General features: G+C 47.1%; 1 protein-coding gene across 1 annotated transcript in view; it reads right to left on the bottom strand.

Annotated features, from left to right (window-relative positions):
* Positions 1 to 6: 6 nt before the first annotated feature.
* Positions 7 to 9,652, bottom strand: part of LOC104909554 (tau-tubulin kinase 1) — a 29,798-nt gene continuing 20,152 nt past the window's right edge. Inside the window, exons 2-3 of the mRNA XM_031552328.1 lie at positions 5,159 to 6,738; positions 7 to 4,257 (exon numbers count right to left, since the gene is read on the bottom strand). Of these exons, the coding sequence (XP_031408188.1) occupies positions 3,831 to 4,257; positions 5,159 to 6,738 (2,007 nt within the window). The 3' untranslated portion in view covers positions 7 to 3,830. The remainder of the gene's footprint in view (positions 4,258 to 5,158; positions 6,739 to 9,652) is intronic.

The following is a 9,652-nucleotide window of genomic DNA, read 5'->3' as shown; positions in this document are numbered from 1 at the left end:
ATATATATATATATATATATATAGTAATACTCTCTACTTAGAAAGGACAAGCCAAGTGTCCTGCCTCTTGCAAACCCCAAGCACGACATACAGAAATGTCTGTAACTGAAACACCTTTTGCACCAAGACAAGCCAGTGTCCGTGCTGCCAACCAAAGCCAGCTTAGTGTCTCCAGCCACATGTCTGTGCCATCCCATGAACTCTCTTGGCTGCCCCAGTGCTCTTTTTGCTCATACAATCCACTGTCATACTAGCTCGGTGCTGAGAACTGTCCTTCAGATCCACCCCTTGCCACATCATCTTGTATCAGCCATCTGCCCTAACAGAACAACCCTTCAAACATGATCTGCTGCATTCGACCCGACTACGGCAGGTGCCCTCCTGGTTTGTGGGGCAGAGAACAGGATGAGAGACCCACAGTTCCCAGCCCCTTTTGTAGGACTCTTTTCACAGGAAATACTGCCAGTCCACCTGCTCACCAGAAAATCCTCCTCTCCAGAGAACCAAGCAGCCCCAAGTGGCAGCAGTCCCTGGGGTCATGCTCACCTCTGAAGGGCGCAACTTTGAAAATCAGAGTGAACAGACCCAGAGCAGCTTTTGCACGGCAGAGGCTTTCCTGAGTGTCCCTGCCATCACCTGGAACAGGAAACAAGTGTCCTGGTTTCGGCTGGGGTACAGTTAGCTCCCTTTGTAGTGGCTGGTGTGGTGGTGTGTTTTGGATTTGGTTGAGAATACTGTTGATAACGTACTGACATTTAGTGGCTGCTGAGCAGTGCTTGCATGAAGCCTGACTCTTTGCACTGCCAAATTCAGCAAATGAGCAAATTATTTTAATCACTTGACTGAAAAAACCCAGCACTGAGCTCCTGTAAAAAATAATCTCAGTAAAAAATAATATAGTGAAGGACTGTAAGAGGCAACGTGAAGCATTTTACCTGTAACATCACAGCATCACTTGCCACTGGGAAAGGGAACAAGTCTGGAGCTCCAAGCCTGTGGGACACATGGGGACAGCCAGACCATGCAGGAACAACCTTGGGAGCCCATCACTGGCAGCAGCCAGCAGCTCCTGCTCTGGCTTTCAACCCTGCTGCAGCCAGACAGCTCTCAATGCCACTGGATCTGATGACTCAGGATAGACAGTGCATGACAGTACTACAGATCCAGCTGCAGCATCAGCCCAGCTCTATCACACAACATGGAGAGAGGCTGCTGTCTCCCATGCTGGAAATCATTCACTGGCATTCTTCTTTCAACTTCCTTCTTGACATGGTACAGCTGGGCCATGGACAATTCTAATCTAAACTTTCTCTTGAACAAATACAGTAATTGTGCTTCACTGGCCTCCCATGACAAAATGGGTTTGCTAATCCTGTCAATAGCCCTGTAGCACTCCTTTCCTGCTCCTTTGATGCCTTTTCGGCATGTGCATGTCAGACCTTGATAGAGTATCTGGTAATGGCTACACTGTCAAAATCTTATTATCTAAGCACTCTAAAATGAATAGTCTGCTGACAAATTAATAGGAGTGCCATTACCATTTATATTTCCAGAAATAATCTGGGTATTTGGGTTTATTTTGTTTTCTAGTTTCAAAACTCTCAGGACATATTTAGGCTGCAGTTGGACCAGACTCCAAACTCACATGAAGTCATCGTGCCCAAAGAAGAAGTGGTAGAATTCACTATCTACTCTTTCCTCCACTTTTGGCAGACACATTTGTGTGACCAAATGCTGAACCTGATGGATGAACAGATGAAAACTAACCCAGCAAACCAGAGCACTTGTTGTCACACTGGATCCCTATCTCCAGCCACCTCACTGAACAGTTGCCCTAGGGTAAGGGAGGGGACTGCAACTTGGAGGGACCCCTGCCATTATCGGCTAAGTCATCTCAGTCCCTCAAACCACATCCTGAGCATGGAATTCCCAGTGCATCTCTGCAAATATGAGAGCTGGGATTTGTTCTCGGATGAGAAGCTCTGCTTCTTACTCTACAAGGGTGAATGACTTTTAAAGAAAACACCAATCGTTTTGAACTATATGCTAGGAACTTGAAATAAGTTCCTAGCATTGTCAACATTGGAACTGTTGTGTAGAGAGGTAATTCCCATCACTTGTTTCCAGACATTTCCCTATTCTGATGTCCCAGGCTGTTCTCCCTGCCACTCTGTCACAGCTCTCATGATCCATGCATGTTCCTGTAGAACCACTCTGAAACAGAACCTTGGGATTCCTTGGACTGGATGACCATGAATGTGACTGTAAATACATTCAAATGAGTCAGTTACTACCATAGAATTCTTCCATCAAGCTTTTTTGTCTGCAAATCTTTTCTGAAGCTGCTAGTTGCAGCTGCAGGAGTTGGTGGGCAGAGCAGCCATTGTTTTGTTCTGCCTTATGCAAAACTTCTTTTAGGTGTGACAGTGGCATGAAGCCCCAAGGATTTGGGTCTACATTGTTTCCCCCTGTGCAATGCAGGGAAGAATTTGTGACCATTTCAAGCTCTTATCAGGCTCTGGCAGTTATCAGTCCTCCTGGCTTGAATTTTCAAACCACCCTAATTAGTCAGGGAGCAAAAAAGTTGGCGTGCTAAGTGAGAGCTACGCTTACGTTTTGGTAATATTATTTAAGAGCACAGCCCTTGCTTTTGTGTTCACATTGTTGGTTGTTAGGCAATGTGTGGAAGAGCTGAGCACGAGGACATAAACCCAATATCCCGATGAGAAATGCACAGGATACCCACGGCGTACCAGCAAAGCTCTCCTTGCAAAGCAGCAGCTTTAGAGTATACTACAGGATAATTACTTCCCGCCCTGCTGTGTAAGGGAACCTTCAACAACAGTGCCAAAATTCACAAACACCAAGAGCATGACAATAAAGCACAAGGAATTTAGGTGCAAGAGGCACCCGAGCTGAAGGCATCCAGTGACTATTCACATCTTCAGGATGGAGCTGTGTTTGGGTGGCCTACAGAACCGTGGCACCAACCACACTCAGGCTGAGAGGAATCACCCATGTCAGATGATGTGGTCTCCACAGGTCACAGTTCAGTATCTGAGACAGAGTGCTCCCTTCCACATCACATGCTAGTGCTCTGGATTTCCCAGCAAGCTGCCCATACATCCCTACTTTCAACTCAATACCTGCCCCACAAGCAGCTGCTGAAACAGCTCTGCAGGACACCCTGGAACAGGCAGGAGCATCTACAAGGGCTGCCTGTGCCCCACTCCTGCCTGCAGAGGCCCTTGTGGAAAAAGGAGAGCATAGCTCCTCCAGCCCTCTCCTGCCCTTCTCTCAGCACATAACAACACACCCATCACTCTGAGCTGGGCTGGTGACAAGCCCTCACTAACACAAGTTGCAGGAGAGGAGCCAACACTCGGCTGTTGGCAGCCAGGGCTGGTGGTTTCCCAGCAAAGAGAGAGCAAGGGCTGCCTGCAGGACAGGAGCCTTCCTCCCCAGCAGGCTCTCATCACTTCCACTCCTCTTTCCAAAGCCAGGGTCACTACTGGCGACAGGTATTGCCAACAGAGAGAGGGGATTGCCTGGGGAGTAGGGGGGTCAGGCACTAGGCAGGCTGCCAGGGTCGCTGTGCATTAGCAAGCGTGAGCTGCGGACTGGATGTTTCCCTCAAAGAGGGCTCTGTGGCTCAGAGGCTCTCAGGCCTGTGGGAGCTGATCGCAACTGTGTGGGGTGAGAGTGAGTGAAGCATTGAAGTACAGCTACTGCTATACACTCGTGGTTCCGGCATGGAAGGCTGTGCTGCAGCATCTCAAGTGTATACTATATGCAGAAGTTACCCAGTCTGTTGGGTTGGCAGAAGATCATTATCTGGCAGCTGCCTTACTTTCCAGGGACACCTGCTTTCCTTTGGTTGCTGGACTCTGAGTCTGGGTTTTTCCTCTTTGCCGTTTTTTGGCCGTGCCAGGAGAGGGCAGGGAGTCTCCTGTTGGCCCCAGGGCCTGAGCCTGGGGCTGAGGTCGGGGGGAAGGTGGAACTCGCTGGAGAGCAGTCCCTGGCTTATGCTGCCTGCACGGAGAAGGGCTTCCCCTCCGAGGCAGCAACTGGCTTCTTGGGGAAGCACTGGGGGTTTTGGAAGGAAGGACAGGGCTCCGAGGGGATGCGTAGCTGGACCTCTGTGTGCTGCTCCGTGGAGAAAGAGATGTGGAACTTGGTGAAGGAGGAAGCCGGCTTTGTATCTGTATTGTTCGGTAGTCGTTTGGGACATTTCCAGCTGGTCTCTGCGCCTGGAGCCTACAGGGAAAGAAAAGAGGGTGGATGAAGAGGAATTACTGCAGGGGACTCTGAGCTCCTGGCAGCTTTGGCTGCTGGGACAATTACAAGGAATCTCCAGCATCACGGTGACAGGAGTGATGCTTTGAATAAGCCGGGGTAGTGGCCTCAGCATCATCCCATAACAATGCTGTTAAACAGTAAGTGTGTTCCCTGATTCACCAGTACCCTCTGGGACAACATTCAGGCATGGTTTAGCAGGGCGCACTCCTTTGGAATCTTCTTAACATGCAGTGTGAATGCAGCAACCTCTTTTAAGGTAGGCAACACAGTCCAATTATGAGAGCATCACTTAGGCTCTGAATAACTTTGCTGGAAGATAAACCAGCTTACAGGGATCACGGCCCTTCACCTGAATCTGAAAAAGCACAGGAATAAGTAAGGAATTTAGACTGTGTGGAAGTGGCTCAAACTCCTCCAGATCACTGACATTGCCTGTATGTATGCACATCCCTCTCTCCAATTCTTCTGCTGATGCCGTCACAACTTGTGATGCCTCAGCCCTTGCAGGCCTAATTGCAATTGCTAGGCCCTTTAGAGTCAAGGATTTGGTGAATATGCTGCTGAGTTGAGAGCCCAGGGATCTGCAATTAGCGGCATCAGACCAAATGAAAGAGTTCATGGAAGGGAAGAAGGTCTCAATGCCAGGGCACATGAAAAAGGAGTTGGCCTTTTGACCAGACTGAGCCAAAGAGCACAAAAGAGGTGGGAATTTTATACACAAGTGATCTGAAGTGAATATAAGAAAGGGGAATGGACCACACATTCAAGTCAAGAGTAAAGGAGTGCGAGGTGAGCACAGCTCCCACTGCGATTCCTTAACAGGTCCAACATTTTGCATTGCTCAGCGTTCTGGGCTTACCTGTAGGCAACAGCTGCATCCTGCGGGGATAGCACTGCCATCACAGCGGCTGTGGAGCTCTCGGACTTCATTGTCTCTAGCGGTGTTTTCACAGGTGTGATGGGCCGAGGAATTCTGCTCTTTGTGCTTATGAGCTTCTCTTCTCTCCCCAGGAGGGCAGCTTTCTTCCCTGCCTTTCTTGGGATGGAGTCATCAGAGTCATGGGTGTCCTCCTCAGAACCAGTGGCTGACAGGGTTTCTGAGGCTCGCCGCCTCTCGTCACTGGAGGATGCTGAGGAGGATGCCCCCGAAGCCAGCCTAAGGAGGCAGTTTTGTCTCTTCTCCATCACTAAACGAGCCAGATCAGGTTGCTTTGCTCTCTTATAAAGCCTCTCTTTGGCTGAGAGTGAAGTTGAAAGATCTGAGCCAGTGTCCTCCTCAGAGAATAAAATGGGGATCCGACTTCTATACCTGGAGCCCAGAGGTCTCCTGAGGCCCTGCTGTGGAGCATCAGGGAGGGTCTCTGCTGGCTTCAGGTGTTCTGCTACCGATGCTGGCTTCTCAAGGTCAGGCTCTCTTGTGACCACCTTGGCAGACTCTTCCAAATCCAGCGAGAGTGCCACAATGTCAGAGGACTCTGCCTTATCCTCAGGAGGCTTTGCTACATTGGGGACTGACAGCTGCTCCCCCACTGTTTCTGAGGTGGTTTCAATGGGATTAGCAGAAAGTGCACAGCTCTCTGTCTCTGCCCCTTCTAATCCCGAATGGATGCTTCCATTCTCTACCAACACCAGATTGTCTTCCAGCTCCTCTTCAATGACCTCTTCAAACTGTCCCGGAGGGCAGTATTCCTCATGCCTCATCAGCTGGCCGCTGGAAGACATGACATTTAGGTGGGTCTTTTCTGCTATATGAACAAATGTGCGCTCAACTTTGGTAAATGGGGAGGAAGCTGTAGCCACTGCCACGGGAGGCTTTGGTTCAGATTTAAGGACTGAGGACAGGGTCCCTGGCTCAGACACATCTAGTTGGCTACCCATTGGCTGCGGCCGTTCGCTCTGAGGTGTCAGTGCAGCAAGAGTCCCCAGATCAACTTCTGGAGGCAAGTCTGTGGTCACTGGAGATTTTTTCAGATCACCCGGTGAAAACAGCACCAGTGTTTTTGAGCCTTCCTCCAGTTCCAAGTCCCCATCAGCCATGGAAGCTCGACCCTTGGATCCCTTCTGGTCATCAGCCAGGAGAGTGGATGGTGCGCACTCCTGGCTGCGCTCTGTGCTTTTTTGACTCAAATCACTGCTGGAACCACTGTGCATGTCAATTTCATCCCCTTCCTCCTCCACGTCCTCTTCAACTTCTTCCTCATCTTCATCTTCTTCCTCGTCTTCTTCCTCCTCCTCTTTGCCATTCATTTCCAGGTAAGGTTCCAGGGGTTTGCACGGAGCAGTCAAGACAACATTTGAGAAATCAACTCTCTTTATCCGCTGGGATAATTTAGCCTTCTCCCAGTACTCTAACATGTCTTTTCGGAAGTCTTGATAAGGCAAACTTAAAGGCACCGCCTTGGGCAGACCATTCATTTCAAACGACTTCAGTGTATATGCCTGCCAGAAGACAAATGAGACAAAAGGAGAAGGTTAGTATTCAGACATGGTGCTGACACAAAAGTCATTGGCATCAACAGCAGTGGGAAACATCAGTGGAAAGAATCTAAACCATCGTGATTCGAAAATACACACTAGAATCAACCATTAGATTAGTACCAACCTTAGAAAAGGGAGAATCATACAGACACATATCAACAAAGGCAAAAATTTTGGTGAAGGAGTTTCTTTGTTAGCATTTATTAACCTGTATTTGAAATAATCCCCTTTAGCAAGCAGTTCTTGAGGATTTTTTTCATGTCTCCTAGTCTTCTTCAGTATTACCTATTTATGTCAGTACCTGTATATTTATATATTCATACCTTCCTCACTAGAACCATTCAGCAACTCTCTTTTATGCCCAAGCCACAGAGCACTTACAGGCCCCTTCTGAGGTAGACAATTTCCTTATCACTTCAGAGCACCATCCAACTTTGTCCCACAGCAAAAACCTTTATAGCTCTTCAGTGCTCCCTTGCTGTATTATTCACCACTTTCTTCTGCTTTGATTGTATTTCCAGCAACTTCTAATTCTGTTTTCTACAGTCTTCTGCTTCCACTGGAATGATCAGCAAGTAAGTCATGAATGCTGATATGTACAGTATCGCTATTAGACTCTGGTGTATCCAATCATTATAAGCACGGGGAGGACGGAACTGTTGGTTGAGACAGCATTTCTCAAGCTGCAGTCTGTTGAGGTGAGGCTGCCCATAAGGCTACAAGAAGCAGTCTGTGAAATGACTGAAAATAAAGCCAGCAGAAAAGCAGTGCTTCACACACACACACACACACACACACACACACACACACACACACACACTTGGCTGAACAGGCAAGAAGAGGCAAAATAAATAAGAAATGCCTATCAAAGTTTAGTTCTATCAGCAATTGGTTGTAAGTGAAAACCACAGGAGTAACACTCTGCAGAATGGATTTTTTATAAGATACATGTGTCACCATTCAGGTAAGAGGGCTGGGAAACTGAAGCCACTCCATGAACTCAAGCAGACAATAACACAACGCATTACATTTGGAAAGTCCTAACCACAAACAGGAAGGCTGCAAACATCTGCTTTTTCAAGTGGCATTTGAGAGAATCAGAAGATGTTTAGGCTACACAACTGAGCAAGCACCCATTTAACTATGTGGGATACACAGCTGCCAGCGGCTAGCACATTCAGCTATGGGCAAAGGTGTGTGAAAGATATAAGATCCTTATGCTCACATGCAACAGGGACATTTCAAATAGAATCGTGGGTAGCTCTGAGCAATTACACATGGTGATAGGTTGTTTTCCAGAGATGAAGATGGCACTCATTCTTCAGTACTGCTGGGTTCAATTGTGTTTTGGTTGTTTGGTCCCAGTGAAACTTGTTTGGTCCTCATTTCTCATTTCCTATTGACAAAGTCTGCCTGCTACTATCTTCATATTTCTTTCTTATAAATTAAAACACAGGCTGGCTCCAACAATGCCTTTGGCGTCCAAAGTTTATTCTCATCTCTTCCTAAAGCAGGAGTCTGGCCCTGAGGATGGCCTTGTAACAACCAGGCTTGGGCTTTCACTGTGGAGTGCTACTTCATGTATCAGGCTGACAGATGCAAAGCTTCGATTGTTAAGATGGACCTACTACCTTTTTCAAAGGAAATTACCCACTTGGCTTCCTCCCTCTTTTTCGCTGAAAAACCTTCTGGAAAACAGTCCTGCTGGCTGGATTTGGTCTTCCCAAGAAATACATACATAGTAGAAATCTCCTCATTCCTGAAGTCCTGATCAAGCAGGCATACTTCCCCAGCCTTGGGACTGGCTCTTAACATAGCAGCCCTGCTCAACGTCTTGCCTTGCACAGGTTACTCACTGCTCTATCTCACCCTGCTCTGGTTGATGGTACAGTTACAGGGTCACTGGTATCTCTTTGCATATGTAAAACTTCAAATGTCCTCTCTTGGGAGTTATTGTCATCTTGTCTGGTGGCCCAGTGATCTCTGTGGCTCATCACACACCTCTGTCCCCTTCTGGCTATCATTTCTTACCAGTGAGATATCCTGTACTCTACTGCCACTTTTTCAATCTCAGTCATCCTAAGAGCTTTCGAGATTCATCTCATCCTTTGCTTGTACCTATTATCTCAGCAGCTCTGCAGGAATATTAGCATGCAGTTGGTGTACTGTTTTATGCAATGCTTCTTGCTTCAACTGTTCTTTCTATTGCAAGACAGCAGGGTTAGTTTTTTTTGAGATGATTGTTTTAGGCATATATATACATATAGTATATACATGTATTTGTTTCACTGCTAATCCGTAAGGTATAACAGTGACATTGCTATAATATAAATTACAGTTCTCTCTTCTGCTCTGATTATCTTTTGCTATTGGTGAGTCATGCTGCAGATAATAACCTCCACCTCTGCCTGGAGAAATTCATTGTGGTATTTAGCACGTGGACTGTCTTTCTGCCATTTCAGTTTCTCTGTGTATTTCTATTTCCCTGCCCAGATATTGCCATGATGCAACAGTGATTGTTTGGCTTCTACCTACCTCTGGGAGACTTGGGCTGTTCAACCTATGGCACACCCTACCCCAAGACTGGCAGAACTCATTCCTCAAAGAAGCCTGAGACTGTGGTTATTTTGTCACTGCAAGCCCATTGTGGAGCAAATCCAAAGAGTGTAAATATGCCAAAAATGAAAGACAAAAGTTATGCACAAGCGTAAGTAAAAGAAATTTTGCTGAAATGAGCCTTGGGTCAAATATTAGTTTAACACATATTTTCTTACCTTAACTACTATCATCATTTGAAGCTGTTAAGAAGGAAGACAGTCCTAAAGCATCAGTCTGAGATTGTCTTCACTGTTGAATTGATGTGATCAGCAGCTAT

Source organism: Meleagris gallopavo, chromosome 2 (assembly GCF_000146605.3).
Source record: "Meleagris gallopavo isolate NT-WF06-2002-E0010 breed Aviagen turkey brand Nicholas breeding stock chromosome 2, Turkey_5.1, whole genome shotgun sequence".
NCBI classification, from domain to species: Eukaryota; Metazoa; Chordata; class Aves; order Galliformes; family Phasianidae; genus Meleagris; species Meleagris gallopavo.
Note: the sequence above shows the minus strand (reverse complement) of the source record. Positions and strands in the feature narration are given on the sequence as shown.